Below are 21,324 nucleotides of genomic sequence, written 5' to 3'. Positions count from 1 at the left end.
TTTTCAGGGTCTGCCTGGAAGAGCAGGTATTAAAGGCTCAAAGGGTGAACCAGTAAGTGAATATCTTTAATGATGGGGTCTGGTGAGGAATCTGGTCACAGCAAGGCTTTTTGGCTTTGGGGGACTGGGAGGACTTACCCCAATGTGATGGTTTCTGTATTTCTGCTGGGGCTGAAGAGCAGGAATTAGGTGAAATAACTGGGCTGGCACCTGGTTCAGTAAAGACACAGCAGATCCACAGGAGAGTCATCAGTGCTTTAGTAAACCTCATCCTTTTGTCAGAATCCCAGGAGCAGGCTTGATCTTTGGGAATCAAAAGGCTGAGCACCAGCAGGAGCAGAATGATCTCATCTTGCCTTCTGCAGATTTTCCCTTACCTCAGGAGAAAAACTTCCATGGAGCTTTAGATTGACACCCACCTGAGATTAAAGAAAACCTCAGGCAGACCAAAGCAGTCCAGCACAAAGCTGCTCTGAGAGGTGTCTTTTTCTTTTCCCCTGTCCCTGTCCTTTATGAATTTCTCCCTTTGCATCATTATTGCTGCTAATCCTCAGGGAGGAGAGCACGCTGCAGGAAGGTGGTGCAGGAATCTCCTCCTGGTGTGAAGGGAGTGCAGGAGTGAATGTGATGGGATGTCCTGGCATCCTTGTCTCACATGGGACACGGGGACACTGCCTGGGGCTGGCAGCCCTCCCTGGCCACTGGTGCCAGGAGAGAGTGTGCAGCTCAGCTGTTCTCTGCTGCTGAGAGTTTTGCCTTAAAACTGTAAAGTTTAAAGCTGTTTTTATTTATTTATCCAGGTTTTCACTCCCTCCTCCTTTTGTTGCTTCAGGCAGGACAGAAATGACGCCCTGAAGTGATGCCCTAACTGAGTGTGTGCTTTGTGCTCTGCAGGGCAGCCCTGGAGAGACGGGAGAGGCAGGTTCCTCTGGAGAGCCAGGCATCCCTGTAAGTGCCCCATTTCCACTCAGCATGGGCCCTGCTGGAGAGTTTTAAACCAAACTGGGGAGCTGGAGCTCATGTGCTGCTTCCTTGCATAAATAAAGCTCCCAGTGATGCAGCACCTGCAGTCCCAGGGGTTGAGCACTCCAGGCACTCCACACTGGTGTGGAGCTCCCAGGGAGCACTGAGCTGGCTGGGCAGGGTGCTGGGCACTGCTACTGGGCAAAACCCACCAGCAGTGGGCTGGCAGATTGCCAGTGGGGCAGGAGTTTGGGACTGAGCAGCCTGGGATCCAGGAATATGCCCCAGAGGGCTGGGAAGGGTGGGTTTGTGGCTCCTGAATATCACAGCTGACTTTGGTGTCCCTGCCAGGGCGATGTTGGCATCCCTGGTGAGAGAGGTCTGCCAGGACCCAGAGGAGCAACTGTAAGTACAGAGCTGGCCAAAATAGGCTTTGGGGAGGGGGGGAACTCTCTGGCTACAGCAAAAAGCCACTTTCTCTCTCAGTGGTGTCTCTGGGGAGCTTTGGCAGCAGAGAATTCCTCCCCCAGGCTGGGTCAGGTCCTGTTCTCACTGACAGCTCCGTGCAAATGCCAAGTGAGCTCTCCCATTTGTCTTGGCAGAGCAAACTGCAGCTGCCCAGGAGGTTTGTGAGCTGCCAGGAGAGGCTGGACAGTCAGCAAGCCCCTCATTACACAGGAACAGGAAGGTTCTGCCCATGCTGAGGCATCAGTGAAGCAGAGCTCATGGGAAGCTTCCACAAAGGACTTTGCCAGGAGCCCATGACACCTGAAATCCTCCCCAGTCCTTTCCTTGGAGCAGTGCAGAGGGATTCCCTGCAAAACATGAAGCCATACATGCAACAAAAATGGGAATACCTGCACAGTGTCCCTGCTCAATAGCAGAGATGATAACAAATAATATCAGGAGGGTAAAACCCTGATTTTGATCCCACTACTAAAAATGCTTGGGTACTTTTTCATCTTGTCACTCCCCAGCTAGTGCTGCTGTTGGGGTTGGATCTGATCTTCCAGTGGTTTTGTTGGGATTTTTTTCTTTTTCTTTTGGTTTTTTGTTTTTTTTTTTCCCCCATCTTAATCTCATTTTGAAATCCAGGAGCCTACAGCAAGTCTAATATGATTTCTGGTACGTGCCACTTGGAAGAAATTGAACTGCATGATTTATTGTTTGTGAGCAGCTTCTGCTTTAACTTCCAAGGAGAGGGAAATCAGCTTTAGAAATAAACTGTATTAATAATGTTTGCTTTTATGTCTGCAATTTTTCATCAGAGTGGCTGGCCTCACAAAAGGTGCCACATTATTACAGCCAAAAAGCAAAAGCAGTCAAGATAATTGTGTTGGTGCAGAGTTTTGACAGGGGTGCAGTTGCAGCTGAACCCATGGTTATGTCTAACCTGGCCTTCTCATTTCTGATTTGTTTTATTAGAATCATAATTTATTTGTTAAGACTGGGCTGTTCAAAGAGAGGTGCAGGGTTTTTCCAGTGTAAGGCTGTTTGGCTCAAAACAATTTGGGTTTTTTTAGCTCTGAGTACCAAGGGTTTCTCAATCCCTCCAGCAGCTCAGCAGAGTCATTTTTGATGCAATTTAACTCAACTGTCCTAAAGCTTTGTATTTATAACTTTCAAAGTTCCTTACTGAATACAACCAGAAAACAAAGTGGAAACCAGTAACCACAAAAATACCTGAGCAGTTGTTCAGCTTTTCGAGGCTGATGCTGCTTTATGTCAGTGGCCACTTTGATGTTTATTTGTGTCCCTGAATGCTCCACCCAGCAGGGATGGAAGTGAAAGGAGCCCAAGCTGCAGCTCTGCCTGGTGACAGAAGCTTGCTGAAGGCATCTATTTCCAGAAGACAGTTTACAAAATGAGATTTAAATGCCTAAATAACATAGGTGGTTTTTTTTTTTTTTTTTTTCATCCGAGATCTTTATTGGATATGTGATTTTTTTTCTCAGAAGAAAGCAATAGAGACTCCTAATGGTAATGTTCATGTTCTGTCTGGTGAGCTCTTAAAAGCCTCTGCCCTGCCAGCATAAACTGCTGCCTTTTTGTACCTTGCTGGAACCAAGGATGTCCAAGCAAATGGGAGCAATTGCCATTTTTCATTTCCAAGGCCCTGCAGCACGTGTTTTGCAGTAGTTCCTTGCAATCAATTAAAAGGAGAATATTGGGATAGCAAATCCCTCTAATGGATGTGGTCTATGCTCTCATGCTGCCACTTTTTGCTGTCCCTGATCTCTACTGCTCGTGAGCACGGTGTGTTTTTAAGCACTGACTATCCAAATAAGCCTTTCTGTTTTCAACAATGCAATTAACAAACAAACAAACACCAAACACCAGCTTTGCAGAGGGTCAGCAGCAGTGCCAAGGGGCTGCAGCACGGAGCCTTTCTGTTAACAACAATGCAATTAACAAACAAACACCAAACACCAGCTTTGCAGAGGGTCACACCCTCTGCTGCACACCCTGCCAGTTCAGTGGCACAGCTGGCTCACCTGGCCCCAGATGTTCTCCTGACCAAAGCTGATCTCTCTCTTTGCAGGGACCACTCGGCCTCCAAGGCCCCACGGGAGGACGAGGTGTCCGAGGTTTCCAGGTCAGTGTGACACAGGGATGGGTCACTGTGGTGTTTTGGCAGGGCAGAGTGACACAGGGATGGGTCACTGTGGTGTTTTGGCAAGGCAGTGACAGGGATGGGTCACTGTGGTGTTTTGGCAAGGCAGTGTGACACAGGGGTGGGCCACCATGGTGTTTTGGCAGGGCAGTGCTCTCTGCAAGCCTCTGGCCAGGACTTGGGTGATGGCAATGAGGAAAAGGAAGAAATCTCCTTCCATTTGCCAGAACCAGCATCACACCTTCATTACCACGGGATGGTAGAAAGAGCAAAAGGCCACATAAGCTGCCTGCAGGAGAAATTTATATTTAATGTTTGTTTGCAGAGAGAGGGGTTGAGTTTTGAGCCTGTTCCCTGGCACAGGTGCCCAGAGCAGCTGTGGCTGCCCATCCCTTGGATGGGGCCCTGACCAGCCTGGTGTTGATGTTTGTGGGGTCCCAGGGTGAGGGAAGAGATGAATCTGACTCCATATTTCTTAGAAGGCTGATATCTTCTCTTCTCTTCTCTTCTCTTCTCTTCTCTTCTCTTCTCTTCTCTTCTCTTCTCTTCTCTTCTCTTCTCTTCTCTTCTCTTCTCTTCTCTTCTCTTCTCTTCTCTTCTCTTCTCTTCTCTTCTCTATGCTAAAACTATACTAAATCATAGAGAGAATGGATACATCAGAAAGCTAGAAAAGAATGAATAATAAAAACTCGTGACTGACCAAAGAGTCAGTGATTGGTTATTAAGTAAAAACAATTCACATGGAACCAATCAAAGATGCACCTGCCACATTCCAAAGCAGCAAAACACAGGGAGAAGTGATCAGATAATATTGTTTTTCTTCTCCTCTGAGGCTACTCAGCTTCTCAGGAGAAAAATCCTGGCAAAGGGATTTTTCATAAAATATCATGGTGACAGCCTGGACTGGTGGAAGGTGTCCCAGCCTGTGCCAGGTGGTGGAACGAGCTGAGTTTTAAGGTTTTTATGACTGGTTGAGTTTGATTTTTGTAAAGACACCTCAGTTTCTCCTTGATCTGCTCCACTCTCTGCCTGTTTTCCTTCAGTGAATTCCTCCTCCTTTTTGCTGCACTGGGGTCTCCAACATTTCTCCCTCCCTTCTCCAGGGGTGTGGGACCTCCACTCCCCACTGGCACTGATTGGATATGTGATTTTTTTTCTCAGAAGAAAGCAATAGAGACTCCTAATGGTAATGTTCATGTTCTGTCTGGTGAGCTCTTAAAAGCCTCTGCCCTGCCAGCATAAACTGCTACCTTTTTGTTTTGCTGGAACCAAGGATGTCCAAGCAAATGGGAGCAATTGCCATTTTTCATTTCCAAGGCCCTGCAGCACGTGTTTTGCAGTAGTTCCTTGCAATCAATTAAAAGGAGAATATTGGGATAGCAAATCCCTCTAATGGATGTGGTCTATGCTCTCATGCTGCCACTTTTTGCTGTCCCTGATCTCTACTGCTCGTGAGCACGGTGTGTTTTTAAGCACTGACTATCCAAATAAGCCTTTCTGTTAACAACAATGCAATTAACAAACAAACAAACACCAAACACCAGCTTTGCAGAGGGTCAGCAGCAGTGCCAAGGGGCTGCAGCACGGAGCTGCACACCCTGCCAGTTCAGTGGCACAGCTGGCTCACCTGGCCCCAGATGTTCTCCTGACCAAAGCTGATCTCTCTCTTTGCAGGGACCACTCGGCCTCCAAGGCCCCACGGGAGCACGAGGTGTCCGAGGTTTCCAGGTCAGTGTGACACAAGGATGGGTCACTGTGGTGTTTTGGCAGGGCAGAGTGACACCGGGGTCACTGTGGTGTTTTGGCAGGGCAGAGTGACACCGGGGTCACTGTGGTGTTTTGGCAGGGCAGAGTGACACAGGGATGGGTCACTGTGGTGTTTTGGCAGAGCAGTGTGACACAGGGATGGGTCACTGTGGTGTTTTGGCAGGGCAATGTGACGGATGGGTCACTGTGGTGTTTTGGCAGGGCAATGTGACACAGGGGTCACTGTGGTGTTTTGGCAGGGCAGTGTGACACAGGGATGGGTCACTGTGGTGTTTTGGCAGGGCAGTGTGACATAGGGGTCATTGTGGTGTTTTGGCAGGGCAGAGTGACACAGGGATGGGTCACTGTGGTGTTTTGGCAGGGCAGAGTGACACCGGGGTCACTGTGGTGTTTTGGCAGGGCAGAGTGACACAGGGATGGGTCACTGTGGTGTTTTGGCAGGGCAGAGTGACACAGGGGGTCACTGTGGTGTTTTGGCAGGGCAGTGTGACATAGGGGTCATTGTGGTGTTTTGGCAGGGCAGAGTGACACAGGGATGGGTCACTGTGGTGTTTTGGCAAGGCAGTGTGACACAGGGGTGGGCCACCATGGTGTTTTGGCAGGGCAGTGCTCTCTGCAAGCCTCTGGCCAGGACTTGGGTGATGGCAATGAGGAAAAGGAAGAAATCTCCTTCCATTTGCCAGAACCAGCATCACACCTTCATTACCACGGGATGGTAGAAAGAGCAAAAGGCCACATAAGCTGCCTGCAGGAGAAATTTATATTTAATGTTTGTTTGCAGAGAGAGGGGTTGAGTTTTGAGCCTGTTCCCTGGCACAGGTGCCCAGAGCAGCTGTGGCTGCCCATCCCTTGGATGGGGCCCTGACCAGCCTGGTGTTGATGTTTGTGGGGTCCCAGGACACAGGGAGAAGTGATCAGATAATATTGTTTTTCTTCTCCTCTGAGGCTACTCAGCTTCTCAGGAGAAAAATCCTGGCAAAGGGATTTTTCATAAAATATCATGGTGACAGCCTGGACTGGTGGAAGGTGTCCCAGCCTGTGCCAGGTGGTGGAACGAGCTGAGTTTTAAGGTTTTTATGACTGGTTGAGTTTGATTTTTGTAAAGACACCTCAGTTTCTCCTTGATCTGCTCCACTCTCTGCCTGTTTTCCTTCAGTGAATTCCTCCTCCTTTTTGCTGCACTGGGGTCTCCAACATTTCTCCCTCCCTTCTCCAGGGGTGTGGGACCTCCACTCCCCACTGGCACTGACTGAGAGAGCATCACTTGGTGGGATCACAGATATTGAAGGTTTATTAATTTTAGGAGGTTTATTAATGAAAGACCCAGGCCAAAGGTTGGAGCACTTTGGCACATGCCTGACCCTGGACCAGGAGAGAAGCTGGAATGAGCTCTACCAACCAACACAAGTGGATCTCAGTTCCTGGGGGAAAAAGGGAGAGAGACATCCAGAAATAACCTTTCTGAACATGTCACGGAGGCTGGTGAACTCCCAGGGTTTCTGGCACTGTGAGCTGCATTTGGTTTTTGTTGTTTTCCCAACAGGGGCCCAAAGGTGCCAGTGGAGAGCCTGGCCTTCCTGGCCCGACTGGGATCCGTGGAGAGACAGGAGACAGGGTAAGGACAAGGCTCCTGGCACTCATTCCTGTTTGGGATGGGAATTTAGAGGGCAGTGGGCACCCAAAACCGGGTGTAGCTGGTGTGTGTTGGGTGTCCCTGACTGCCCAAGTCAGCAGGGAGCAGGACTCGTGCTTGCTGTCCCCTCTGTTCCTGGCTTCTGTTCCACTCCAGAAACTCCCACTATTTTCAGACAGGGTGGATTGTTTAAAAGCAACTTCCAGGCCCTATCCTAGCCAGAATGGGGAGTGTTTGGGATTTTTCCCTGTTCCTTACACTGGTTCCACCAAAGCCTCACTCCCCAGGAGCACAAGAGAGCTGATTCATTAATTTTTGTTACTCAGATGCTTGATTAGACTCTCTGGTTTTTTGTTTGTGTTTTTTTTTTTTTTTTTTTTTTTTTTTTAATTACAGTATTATCAGTGACTTTTCTTTCTGAACAGCAAAATATCTGGGCATCCTACCTCACCACAAATGTGACTTTTTATTTAAATTAGTTCATTCTCATTTGAAAGAAGCCATCAGGGCCAAGTGAACAGCATTTGCTGGGCACTTGCAGGAGGACAGGAGCCATGTGTTCACCAGCTCCCTCCTCCCCAGCTTTAAGGTGAAAGTTTTTTTTAAAAAAAGCTTTAAGTTGCTTTCTGTGTAAGCAACTGCAGCAGTACCACAAGGGCTCCACAATGGCCCTTCTGTGCTGGCTCCAGGCAGGTTTGGAAAAGCCTCTTGGAGTGGCTGTGAGCTGGAAGTGTGAGACAGGAGCGTTATTGTGGAGCTCTGGGGCTCTTGGCTGCATTCAGGGCTTTGCTGTGGTGAAAAATGTACATTCAGAGGGGAAGAGGCCCCTGCATGAAGCACCCAGGGAGCTGCTCCAAGCAGAGGGAGGGGAAAACGTTGTGCTTAAAGCAATAAAAAAAATCTAGGTTTTATTTCTGCCTCTGAATTTCAGTGCAGTTACTCTAAGATGTGATTGTTGGTTGCTCAGAATGAGAGGAAACGGCCTCAAGCTGCACCAGGGAAGGTTTAGATTAGATATTAGGAATTTTTTTCACAGGAAGGGTTGTAAAGCATTGGAACAGGCTGCCCATGGAAGTCCCCATCCCTGGAGGTGTTCAAACAAGGTGTGGATGTGGCCCGTGATGGTTTAGTGGTGACCATGCTGGTGGTGCTGGGTTGACCCTAAAAACCCAGGTTGTGTTTTTATAGCCCAAACAAACAGCCTGTGCTGCTGGGGACACACAGAGCACCCAGAGATGTGTCCTGAGCTTGCTGTACTGCTGCTCCTGATGTGGATAAAGAGGAGAACTGCACACACAGGATCGATGCAATTGCCCTGTCCCAGCTGCAGCCAGCTCACCAAACTCTCCTGAAATCAACTGAGAATTTGGAAAAAGAGGAATGCCCTCATGCCTGAGCTAACTGAGCACTGACAGGCTTTTTCACAGTCCTTGGACTGACTGCTCAGGCATATAAACCAGCTTTTCAGTAAATGTGTTTGCTGGCATGAAAAATACAAGTGGTTTAGTGCATTTGACTGTAAGATATAAAATAGTGTTGAGATAAAAGACATCAACCATCCTGCTGGGGTGGGATATGGGGAAGGGAAGGGCTTGGCTGTTGTTGCTGACTGAGGCAGCAATAGACAAATATTTTTCCTAAGGATTTTTATTATGATCAAATTCCTGAGGATTCTGGATGCCAGCAGCCACCTGGGGCATTGCCTCTCTGGGCTCCCTACTGGAGCACTGAATGCTTGGCCAAAACCATAATCAGAGGAAATGTGATCAGAGGAAATGTGTGAAGACATGGGGCTGGCAGTCCTGAGCTCCTTGTTCCTGCAGAGAATTAGAGTTCTGAATGAAAATCCTCTGGGCTGAGCTTGTCTTTAAGGGAGTGCTCCTTGCAGGGCTTGGTCTTTAGTGACTGAGCTGTGTTTTATTGCCATAAACTGTCATGGAGCCTTGAGACTCTGTGAAGTCAGAGGTATAAAATTTAGATTAAAATGTTCAGAACGGAATATATTGCTTTTGCCATCAGCAAACATAAAACAGGTGTTATAAAGTTTTAGCCACTCTTGCATTTCTACATTCCATTGTCTGTTTTTCTGAATTATTTTTCATTAATAGAAATCTTACCTCATTTGAACTTAGTGCTTGAATTGAACAAAATAAAATGTCCTTGTTGTGTGTGTTTGTTCTCCTTGAAGATTCTGTTCTGCTGAGCCATCTCTACATCTAGTTAATAAAAAAAGATCAGTTTGCAGATGCCAGATTGATGAGTGTGCTGTAGATATCCTGCTTGAAGGGTAAAATGGCTGAATTTTACATGTAGATTTTGCAGTAGAAAAAAAAATCTGGGTTTCTCCTGAACTCCTTGTTGGCTCTACTCTCTGGAGCAGAAAAACCAGAAACAGGGCTGAAAATGTCTCTCTGTGAATGTCAGGTAGGTAAAGATGGAAGGATTTTCCAAATTGCCTTGATTATTCCTGAGATGATAATCAGTTCATCATCTAAATGTATTTTATTCCTGTGGCCATGTTGTTCCATTAATCTTTAAATAAGGAGCACCTAATTGTAAATCTCAGGAAAACTGACAGTTTAATAAGGCCTTGAAAAAGCATCTTGGCTTTTTGCCCTTGTGGTATGAAAATATTCTTGTCTGTTTTATACCACAAGTAAATCCAAGCTCCTCCTGACATCACAGGCTGAGAAATTACCCCACAACACAAACCAGGGACTGTCACAGAGCTAGCAGGGGTGCTTAAATCCCTTCTTATTTCTAGGAAGTGTGAATGAGATTTGTACCCTCTTACTTGGCAGCTGGGTGATTCTGACCCCTTGCTGAGAGTGTCTGACCACACCAGGAATTCACAGGAAAGTAACAGTTTGAGCTCATTTGCTTCTTTCTCTTGCTTATTTTCAGGGTCCTCTCGGTGTTCCTGGTCCCAAGGGGAACCAGGTAAGTGATAACTTTCATGCTCTTGTCAGCAGAGAAATTTTAGGGACGGCACAAATGGCTCTTTCTTCCACAAATGAAAATATTCTGCAGCAGAAACCAAAACCCTCTTTGGTCCCATTTTCCCTGCATTGGCACAGATGTTGCCTGTTCTGATGGAGGCTCATGAAAATGCTGTGGTACAAACAGCAGGCCCTCACTGGGTGTTTTGTAGCCACAAGGATCTGTGCAGGAGCTCCTCACATCAAATTCCTCCCCAGTTAAGTTTAGAAGTGCAGCTTTTCCTCAGCTTCATGTGCCTGATGAAGGATATTTCACCCTAACCTCGATGCTTGGCACACTAATGAACTAGTTTAATCTTATACTTTTTGCTGCTTGAGTTCCACGCTTGGTTTAATCTCAGCAATGAGCTTTTGGGCTTTTTTTCCTCAAATATATGTCTTTCATTAATGCATGGCTGTGTTCCTGCAGAAAGTGGAGCTTTCCTAGCAAGCCTTGCTGGTTTTGTTTATCAGCATCAGTGTGGTCTGTGTTTTGTTGCTAAGGGGAAAGACCAACCTGATCTCTGTTTGTCTTGAAAACTTCCCCTGGAAGCCATGGAGTCACCATAACAATGTTCATTATCTGCTCTAATAATAGAGCTCTGTGCTGAGCCAGCTCTGCCCTGGGCAGGGCAGGGATTGCAGGGTTTGTGTCACCCCAGGCAGGCTCAGATTGCTCAGGCTGCTGCTGGGGAGGTGAGCAGCAAAGGGCTGCTACAGTGGATGTCACCAGAGCTTCGGCCACCCTTGCATTCCTGTCCCCAGGAGTGGAGAGGGATGTTCCTCACCAAGAGATCATGCAGTTTGAGGGTGGGATGAAGCTGGGACCCTGCTCAGGAGGCCATGAGAGCAGGACACTCAACATTTGCCTGTGGCTGCAAACCCTGTTTTCTGTGAGACAGAGCAGGGGGAGCTGAAATTTAGGTTCCCTGCTTGAGGAATGCCAGCTCCAGCCTCTGGATGTCTTTCATGGCTCTCATCCATACGAATCCAGCCTTTCATGCAGGTCCCAGCCTGCTGCAAAGGGCACCCAGTCCTCAAACCAGCTGCCTTGTGCCCTCATCAGCAGGGGAGCAGCTACTGTGGAGTCCAGCTTTGGGAAGAGAGAGCTTCTCCCTGCTGGAGCAGCTGTGGCTGCTGGGAGCCCCCATCTCCCCCAGGCTGTCCAGGCCTCAGGGGATATATCCAGATCCTTGCTGTCAGCAGTAGGTGCACTGTTAACTCTCCTCTCTCTCTCAGGGCATTGCTGGAGCAGATGGCCTCCCAGGTGACAAAGGAGAGCTGGTAGGTGTCCTTAAATTCAGTAGAGTTGACTCCTCAAATAACAGATGGGTGCAGAAAGCCATGGGTCACTGTGGTCAGTCAGAATTAACCAAGATCTCCAGCCCTGCTGTGAAAAGAGGGCAACCCAAGCCTTGCAGACATCACAGCACCTTGGGAGATTGGGCTTCAGATGTGCATTTTCTGAATGAATCACTTTCTTATTTACCTTTTCTTTCTGACAGGGTCCCTTTGGACCTCCTGGCCAAAAAGGAGAGGTAAGTGTCAGACACTGGGGGCTCATGCTCTGAAGGGTTTAGGAGTAAGCATGACCATTGAACCTCTATAACTATAGAATAAACTCTGATGTCATTGCCTAGAAGCAGGCTTTCCTCACAATCATGCCATAAAATTTATGAGAAAAATGGTGATTTGTGGCATTCAAAAGATTGAAATCTGTTTGATAATTTTGCTGCAGGAAGGACTCCTATTATCATGACTGATATATGCAGAAACACCCTTAGGATGTAAGAAATGTATCCAATCCTCCAGATCCATTCAGGAAACCTGAAGAAAGTCTTAACTAACCCCCAGGAGAAAAGAATGGACCATGACTTCCATTTTAAATTGTTTTGGCCTTTTTTATTCTTGACTGCAGCCAGGAAAAAGAGGAGAACTTGGTCCAAAAGGTGTCCAAGGACCTAACGGGACAGCTGGAGCACCAGGGATCCCAGGACATCCAGGACCCATGGGTCACCAGGGGGAGAGGGGTGTCCCTGGCATCACAGGAAAACCTGGACCTCCTGTAAGTACCTGCTGCTTCTGCAGCACAGTCAGGGAGCCTGTGAAGTGAAAAAAAATGGATTGTGGGGTTTTGGATGCTATCCAAAAAATAAGGTCCTGCATTTCAGCAGGCAAAAATAAGGCCAAATAAACCCCAGATTAAATATCTGGCCTAACATTAATTGCTGCCATTTGTACAGCGGAGTTCTGAAGGGAAGCTGTCACCTTTTGAAGAGAGGAAAGAACCCCCTGCTCTTCATGCAGGACCTTGTGCTGCTTCCCGAGCTCCTGGAAATGTGTTTTGTGTCCTGCAGCTTCTGCCAGGGCTGGTTATTGATAAGGAGGTTCCTACAAAGACAAATTCTTCTGTTAACTGCAGGGCAAAGAGGCCAGTGAACAACATATCAGAGAACTCTGTGGGGAAATGATAAATGGTGAGTATTACTGAGAGAAAACTGACTTTAATTACCAGATCAGTAGATCCTGAACATAAATGGCTTCTGAGATTTGTTAATTTTCTGTCTTCATAGGAAAAAATAATACATTGACCTTTAGTGTAAGGAAATTATTCAGGAGGTCACCTTATTGTATTCAGGAGGTCACTTTGTTGGGGATGTCTTTTGGTGTTCTAAAATTAGTATTTTTAAATAATTCATCATGGCACTGGTCAAAATGCACTGAAAGCAGCTTTGGCACAAGTGTTGTGTGAGACCTCCCACCCTAACCTGTGTCATCCTGATCTCTCCTCAGTGCACCTCATTTCCTTGGAGCAGGACCTCAGGGAGTGTCCTTCTTTCTTCAAAGTGACTGTTTTGCATTTGGATGTTACATCTCCTGTTAGGGATGAGGCTAAACTCTGAAAGTTTGTTTCAGGAAATTATTTAAATGTCATTTGTTGTACTTGACATCCTTTAAAGGGGTTTTAGAAACAGGAATAATCAACCCTGCAGATTTATGATTAATATCTCTGTCTGTGGAGATGTAAAAAGCCCCAAAAAGCTACAGGTAAGCAGGAAGGACAGATTCCTCCTGCCAGGAGCAGTGGAGCAGTGTCAGGAAGTTCTGCCTAAAGAAAGAGTGCAAATGTTGGAGATGCAGTGTTTCATTGTGTTTTTCAGAGCAAATTGCACTGCTGGCTGCTAACCTGAGGAAGCCCTTGGCTCCTGGAATGACGGGACGGCCCGGCCCAGCTGGGCCCCCAGGCCCTCCTGGAAGCACGGGAACTGTTGGGCATCCTGGTCCTCGTGGGCCCCCTGGGTACAGAGGGCCAACAGGAGAGCTTGGTGATCCTGGACCCAGAGGCAAGTTAAGAGTGAAACAATTTGCTTCTCTTTTATGCCCTGTACTGAGTTCAGCACTGGGGAGAGGAGATCAGGCCTTGGGGAAGCTCTGGGTGGAGTTCTGCATCTTGAGGGTGCCATGGAAGCAAAGATCCCTGCAGCATCCAGAGGATTTGTAGCTCCTCTTGTCCTCTCCCCGTGCTGTTGGTGGCTGCAGCTGCAGAGCACAGCTCACTGTGGGAATTGTGTGTGTGCTTGAAGGTGACCCTGGTGAAAAGGGAGACAAAGGACCTGTTGGCCAAGGCATCGATGGGCCTGATGGTGACCAAGGACTGCAGGGTAAGTGTGGGGAAATCAGTTAACACCACATGGCTGAAGGGAAGGCTGAGGGACAGCTCTGCATGCTGATGGCAACAGATTACCAGCACTAATTTAAAGGTGTGACAACTCTGAGGCGCTCCAGATTAAGGGAAAGGATAGTGCCTGCTTCCTGATGAGTCCTTTATTAAAATATTCAAGATTAATTTATGCAAATTAAGTAATATCTATTGGAAACTTGGAAGAATATTCTTTATTTTGCTCACCTGTTAAAGCACCTTTTCTAACTGGGAAACACCTGTACAATGAATAAACTGCAGGCACCAAAAGCAGGCTCTCCGTTCACAGAATTTCATAAAGCCAAAATATTTACAACCATGTTATCTTAAATTCTTCCACAGAATTTATACCATCACATTTCATAATATTTATAAACCATTGTCTCAGAGTCTTCTTTAAAATAATTAATCCATGTTAATAAACTGTGACCTCACACAGCCAAAACATCCCTTGACCAAATTAGGGATAAAAAAATCCAAAGCACATACTCCAGATTCAGGGTAAATTTATTGAAAACACCTTGTACTCAACAGGCCATAACAAGTGTGATGTACAGACACTCAAAGCATATTAAGATCTCTAAAATCAACACATATATACAGATATTAAAAAAGAAAAGATGGAAATATTTCATGTATCTTTCCCCTCTCTTGTTTAGGACCACCTGGTGTGCCTGGCATTACTAAAAACGGCCGTGATGGTGCTCAGGGTGAACCCGGGCTGCCAGGGGATCCTGGGACTCCTGGGACTGTTGGGGCTCAGGGAACTCCAGGAATATGTGACACGTCGGCTTGCATGGGAGCTGTTGCAGCATCAACTTCCAAAAAATCATAAACCAACAGTACAAGAAGTGAAGAAGTGACTGAATATTTAAATAAACAGTGCATTGTAAGAAAACAGAATCCTTCTAGTGCTAAAAGGACAGATGCTCCTTCTATTCTATTAAGTGGAGACTTTGACACAGTTCTATGAAAAAGAAAGCATCAGATGAAAACTTTAATTAAAAGATGCTTTATGACTATCTTTTCCTCCCCCCAATTATTTCCCAGAATTTTTACTGCTAAACAACCTGACCTTTCCTTCCTCCCTTTGCTCAAGAGACCTGCAAGAGGAAGCATTGCTCCTTTTTACCATCACCCCCCCTGTACTAAAGATCACCTTTTCCACTGAATTCCTTGGTGCTGCTCCCACTGACTTCAGTCCTGCAGGTTTGTGCTCTCAGACACGTTGTTAAGACACTCAGGCACCGAGCTGCCTCTTCCATCAGTGGAAATCAGGCATTTCAATGTCCTGTATTTTAACATCTGAACCTTCTGGCCTAAGGAATGACCATTGCTTAAGTCTGTGCTGCCAGCTAGAAATTTTCAGATTGCACCTCAAATATTTGCCAAGACTAGTAAACAGTAATCCTCTTGCAAGCAAATTCTGCAAAAGGAGTAATGTAAATATTTTAATTTCCAGGGAAGAATTTTTGCATATTTCCATATGATAATGAAGGAAATGAAGTAACAGCATTTTCATGACCTCTACTTCAGCTATTTGCACAGTAATTGTGATGGAACCCCACCTAAGAAAGGATGCTCTTTTAAAGTCCAGCCAAAACCACCTGTATGAACTGTTGTAAAAATAAAAGGAGATTTTTTTTAACCTCTTCTTTGTGATGTTGTAAGTGTCATTATACAAATCAAATTAACTTGGCTAAACTCCATTTTCCAGAATTAGGTTTTACTAGTATTGTTCGGACATAAATTGCTGCAAAATTGTTCTTATCCGTGATTTAAACCAGTATTAATTTTGGTAGAACTTTTTATATTTTAAAACTTGCTAGCATCATCTATTAAAAAAAATTAATAAAGCCACTCTCAGCTCACACACAGTTCTATTTCTGTCCTATATGCCAAAGCCTATGAACGAAGCATCATATTTCTCTTTAAATATAAAAATAGTTTGTGCATTTAAATATCTACTGTTTAAAATATTCCACTTTTGGTCTAAAGTAACAACACAAGAACCTATTGGACAGTTGTGTGGCAGACATTAAAAATAGGACTGAATTTAAAAATGCCAACACCATTGCACTACTCTTTGGAGCTAATTATGTTAAATATGTATGCAAATGCAAAATTCATAATACACACAGTTTAGAAACTATGCATTTGTCCAAATAACCAATACAATATTTACATTTTAAATGGAAAAATGGGCATTATAATATGGTAACTTCAGTTTCTTTATACACTGGAAGAATGAGTTTGCATCTAGCCATTAAAATAACCGGAAGATGGATGTTCTACAACTCTTCCAACCTGTACTGCATCATCTTTAAAAAATAAAATAAAAGCAAAAAATTAAGTGAGACCCCAAAGCAGGATGACAAGCAAATTTTGTATAACTAAAGGGTTAAAATAATTAATTATGACATTTTCTTGTAGCTTCTGGTCCCAAAGCCCCTTGAACAGGGCAGATTCCCATTGCTGGTAGTTACCTTCCATTTCCATTTGCAATAGAGAACGTTTCTTTTAAATTTCTATTTATATATATTTACAAGTTACACTTTCAAATTCCTATTCAGCATGTAAATGGAAAGAATAAAACACAGTTTGGACTGCTGTCACACAATTCAGGGTGGGCAGGTCAGGCTATTTGGTCTCCATAGCTGTACGGTTTTCCTGTGCTGGACACATTACACACGAGTCTGGTCTTCCAATTTTTAGTCTCCTGCCTGTTTTGCCACAGAACACAGTCTCAAATTCCTAAAAAAAAAAAAATCAACATACAAAAGAAAAATGTTATATTTAACATAGATGTTTACTTGAGATGTTTGTTTTGTTTCATTTGTGCCTTCAATAGGAAGGAGGAGGGGCCATATCCATATCTAGACCAGCAGGTGCTCCAATACACACCCTCCTAAAATCCTTGGCAGAGCCAGAATTACTCTGGAGCTGCAACTACTGCTGAGGAGAACAGGAGCTGCTTTTAAGGCATGTAACCCTTCAACTCTGCTCACCCATTCAATACAGTGTGGGCATGCAGCTGTGATCTCCCTGCCTGAGCTAACTAGAAGCCTGTGAAAGAGGTAGAAAATAGAGAAAATGAAGGAGGGGAGGAAGATTTAATATGACCTTAATTTCATATTGTTGTCAAACAGGATCATGCTCAGGAATTGTGTAACTAAAAATAATTGATTTTAAAATTCAATTTGAAAACACTGACTGAGGACAGCCTGTGATTTCTCACTAGTGAACTTAAACAGCTGAAAGAAATAAAAAATAAAAATGTAAGGGAAGGTTCAAGGGCATGGTGGGTCCTTCACAAACAGCATCAAGCAGAAGCTTTGCATCACAGTTCTACATTATGACAGCTTTAAAACATTTCCCATTTTTATCAAGACCAAAAACGAAATGAGATTTCAAACCTGCTTCAGGGAGTCGCCGTGCCTTTCCTGAATGTACTTGAGGAATGCAGTTGTCCACTGCAAAGTTGTTGCCTTGTCAGTGTCAATCGTGCAGAAGGGTACGAGGAGATTGAGCTCGTCACAACAAACCCGGATCCTGCGCCTGCAGGCAAACACCCAAGGTGATCAGCCAGGGGCCAGAGGGAAGGGAAAAATACAGAGAGCAGGAAGACTACTCACATGTGCAACCAGCCATGGACTTTGGGGACTGCTTTGTGTTTGCTACAAGCTTTGTGTATTAGTTTTGTTACACACAAGTCACCGTATCTTTACAGAATGGGTGGAATGTCTTGAAATCTCTTTTTGTTTGTTTACAGAGTGAGAACACAAAGACAACTGCAATGAAACAGAGATGTTTTTTCCCCTCTAACAAACACCAAACCCTCACCTCCTGCACTGCATTTTCTTGGAGCTAACACAAAAACATGTCAAGCTTACATTTACTCTGGATAATCAGAGTACTGCAGTACCAGTATTTTAGGCTTCAAGAGGTGTTTCATGGCCCCTGCTCCCAGAATTACCTCCTGTCTCTCTCCAGTCGATTGTGCCTTTCCCTTCTCTGGGCACTTCCATCCTGGGAACCACTTTGCACCTGCACACTGGAGCTGGGCTGTGCTGACTGCCAGGGGCCCTGGGCAGCTGCAGTGCTCTGGTTGTTGTCCCGGGTGTTCCGAATCTCTCCGAGAGGTTTGCGATCCATGTTTGCATCCAACAGATTTATTCGGCTGCAACTTCTGTTTATGGCTTGCTTGCATAAGGTGTCTTTTTGGAAAAATAAAAATGAAAAGAATGGCCTATTTGTTACTCTTCCACTAACGTGAAAATAGTGATAATGGAAAGTTCTTTTGGTGCTTTATTTATGTGGAATAATCTTTGAAGCTTTACTGCCAGCCTACATTGATTCTTACAGCAAGACATGTCCTGCAGAAGACCTAAGGCATTGCTTGCTATTCCAAAATCCACACAGCTTCTATTTTCTCAGAGAGCCCCCTGAGATTGCACCTGCCCTTGGTGAGCACTTGAGGCAGCCCTTAAAATGTTCTTCAGCTTGATACTGACTGGGTCTGCTGGATCAGCTTTGGGGTCAAAGAATGCACCCCTGTGCCACGGAGTTTGGTGGTGTTTGGTCAAAGGCTGGACTCAATGATCTTGGAAGTCTTTTCCAACCTTAATGATTCTATGGCTCTAAAGAAACCAGCTCCTGACCCAAGGCCCAGATTTTCAAAGGTACTTTGTAACCTCAAGTCTCCTCATTTCAAGCCAGAAGTGCTAAACAAATTTGAAAGTACCGCTAAACTTATAGGTGTTCAACCTCCTTGGAGAAATCTAGCCCCACGTTGCCTACAGAGCATCTTTGCCATAAAAACCTCACCTCCCACATTCAGTAAATCATATTAATTCCAGAAAAGAATTCAGAAAAAAAAATTTAGATTTGAAGAACAAGAGAAAACTAAGAGAAAAGAAGAGAAATGGTTTACCTCCAACTTTAATCCAAACTTCCTCAGGCAAAGCTTTATTTATAGCACCTACTGTCTGTTTCGTGGATTCAACTTCCTGATAGAGAAAAGGGAATGTTTTGGGTATCCCAAGGTCTTGATGTTTGGCAGCTTCCAAAATAGTGCAAGATGTTCCACAGGTCTGTGAAAACAAAAGGAAATACTTACAGAACTATATACATTAAAACGAAATAGATTATTTTGATATCTTTCTGTTAGCTTCTTAAATTACTTCCTCAGGCAGAATAAATCCCAAATACACACAACCATGGGGTTTTGACAGAGTGATGAATTTTGGGGATACCTCTGACATTTCTCAGTGCCATGCTATCACTTTTGCTTCAGAGGTTACTGCAAGTTGTGGAGAGCGAAATATCTTTATCACCAAAATGAATTAGAAAGAAAGGAACTACAGAAAATGGTCTTGCACAGATGAAACATGATAAACTGATAAACTCTAGGAAAAAAGAGATCTGATGGCCTATTGCTTGTTACTGGGACACACATAATTACAAATGCCACAAAAGTGACTTGATTGTCTTAAAGATTAATAAATAAATTGCATTACAGATCATTCTGATCATCCCTATTCAAACCCAGCCACACTCTAGCACAAACCTTCAGAATTGTACTACACCCAGGAAGTTAATACCATCAGCATTGGAACGTGGCAGAGGAGAGTTACCTGTGCTTGGGAAGGATTAGCACTTCCAGCAGCAGAACATGCATTCATGGTAAAGAACGGGTATGTAAATGGTAAGGAATGTGTGGCAGGTGCAGCCTTATTTTTCCCTAGTGCAGCACACCTGTTCCCTTGCTGGTGAAGAGGAACACCCACCACTTCTGAGGGCTGGCGGATCAATGTCACTAAACTTCAGACAAAAACAAACAAACAGAAAACATACCAGGCTGACTGCTTGGAAATGAGTGCAGAAATAAAATACAGCTACAAATATTCTAGAAACTATCACCAAGAAACCACTGCAATTTACTGTAAACAGAAATCACTGTTATTGCCATATTGTCCACTTCAGGGGCCAAATAAAAGAAAAGAAAAATCAGCCAAGGAGGTATTTTATTCTGTGCAATAACAAGGTGCTTCACGCCTCAATAAAACATTTTGTCAGCACATTAAGATAGGTACAGGAGGTTAGGTTAGGTTGTAAAACAATATTTTTGCTCCAGTTTTCCCCATAGTCAGGCCTCCACATTATAACCCGAATCTATCATCATCATTATTATTATTATCATTATCAAAAATCTACTTTGCTTTTAGCAAGCTGCATATTAAAACTAGGTAATGTTCTCTCGCCTTTATTTACAGTACATGTTATCAAGAATAAAGTTGCAAAGTAATTCATTTTGGAACTCCATGCTGTACCATTTATGTAATAAACAGAGGGGCCTAAGCTGAGCTCAGAGGAGTCGCAGCCACGTTTGATGGCACAGTTTAACAAAGCCCAACCCATCCTTCTCATATATTAAAACAAGCACTATTCATAGGTTTCACTTAGCAAATCACTTTTGAACTACATGATACATAGTTTAACAACATAAACTAAAAGTAATTGCAACACACTTGTTAAGAGTTACTCCAGATTCTTGGGGTTCTTGACATCTGGGGTTTTCTGTCGGGCTGCTGTTGAATCTGTCTTCCAACCGAGCTCTGACTGCAGGTTTAGATCTAACCTCTGGTGCCAGTGCCGAATTTTCAACAAATATGTTTTCCTTATTCTCCCCCAAGAAATTTTCACCCTGTTTAGCTTTTGCTACACTGCATCCCGAGACTTCTACAGAGCTACTACTGTTGGGCGCTTTCTCTCTCTGGTTCACAGGGAGGTTGGACTCGCTAAGTAACATCATCCTGAGCTCCTGCAAGTCAGCATAGCCCAGGTGCGGGTTAGAACTCGGCCAGTAGCTGTCACAAGGCAACCCTGACTGACAGGTCACTGGGCAGACCGACTGGTTCCCAGAGCTGTTGGATGAGCCCCCGTCCTGACTGGTGCTGGGGGAGGGCTGCTGCAGAGGGGGGTCTGCAGAGGGGCCAGGCGAGGAGAAAGCGCTGAGCCTGGCTTCCACTTCACCTTCGCTACTCTGCGCCTCCGTGTGCGAGCAAAGTATGTGCTGCAGCTGGGTGTACTCAATGTCCATCATCTCCACCAGGCTGGCCTCGGGGGTGGCGAAGCCAAGGTTTTGCTCACCAAAGGAACTGTCACTTGAGCCTCCAGGTCCGACAGCAACGGGAGCGGGGTCAGGAACACTAGCTGGGCTCTGAGGAATGGTCTGAGGCTCCTCGGGGGCTGATCCTGACATGGCTACAGCAAACCTAATCAGTTACCAATGTCCCTTTCAACAGAAAACCATAAAACCTTCAACAATTGTCAGTACTATCCATTAAAAAAACCCAAAGGCAGAAAAAATCGCACTTAACACTGATTGGCGAGGTAACAGAGTGGGGACCAAGCTGCCGCTGGCGGGGTACCTGACACCCTGACCATGTCTCCCCCCCCGGGTGAGACCCTCCCTCCCCCTCCAGCACAGCTGCTCACGACAAACGGCCTTCACCTGTCCCCGCCCCGGCCTCGGCGGGGAGGCTGCGGGCACTCTGCGGCCTGGCACCCCCTGAGACAGCGCCCGGACGGCGGCGGGGCAGCCCGGGCGGGCGGGAGCGGGGCCCCCGCGGCCGGGGGGAGCCGTGGGGAGCCGGGGCGGGCAGGG

The 21,324-nt window shown here is 45.4% G+C and overlaps 2 protein-coding genes across 2 annotated transcripts in view; one reads left to right on the top strand and one right to left on the bottom strand.

Annotated features, from left to right (window-relative positions):
- The window catches only part of COL9A3 (collagen type IX alpha 3 chain), a 36,374-nt gene extending 20,373 nt beyond the window's left edge, over positions 1-16,001 (top strand). The window contains 13 exon segments of the mRNA XM_041478440.1: positions 8-52; positions 895-948; positions 1,315-1,368; positions 5,252-5,305; positions 6,888-6,959; positions 9,882-9,917; positions 11,195-11,239; positions 11,461-11,493; positions 11,874-12,020; positions 12,378-12,432; positions 13,117-13,299; positions 13,540-13,617; positions 14,315-16,001. Coding sequence (XP_041334374.1) covers positions 8-52; positions 895-948; positions 1,315-1,368; positions 5,252-5,305; positions 6,888-6,959; positions 9,882-9,917; positions 11,195-11,239; positions 11,461-11,493; positions 11,874-12,020; positions 12,378-12,432; positions 13,117-13,299; positions 13,540-13,617; positions 14,315-14,490 — 1,032 coding nt within the window. The 3' untranslated portion in view covers positions 14,491-16,001.
- Positions 16,002-16,271: 270 nt separating this feature from the next.
- On the bottom strand, positions 16,272-20,919 carry TCFL5 (transcription factor like 5). The gene is made up of 6 exons (XM_041478547.1): positions 20,186-20,919; positions 19,292-19,478; positions 18,589-18,748; positions 17,632-17,872; positions 17,072-17,213; positions 16,272-16,409 (listed from the first exon to the last, which is right to left on the bottom strand). The coding sequence occupies exons 1-6, from the start codon at positions 20,917-20,919 to the stop codon at positions 16,296-16,298; spliced, it is 1,578 nt and encodes a 525-aa protein (XP_041334481.1). The 3' UTR covers positions 16,272-16,295.
- Between the last annotated feature and the right edge of the window lie 405 nt (positions 20,920-21,324).

The sequence above is a fragment of the Pyrgilauda ruficollis genome, unplaced genomic scaffold (genome assembly GCF_017590135.1).
Source record: "Pyrgilauda ruficollis isolate IOZ18807 unplaced genomic scaffold, ASM1759013v1 scaffold45, whole genome shotgun sequence".
Lineage (NCBI taxonomy): Eukaryota > Metazoa > Chordata > Aves > Passeriformes > Passeridae > Pyrgilauda > Pyrgilauda ruficollis.
The sequence above is the reverse complement of the archived record's forward strand: the minus strand, read 5'-3'. Positions and strand labels throughout refer to the sequence as shown.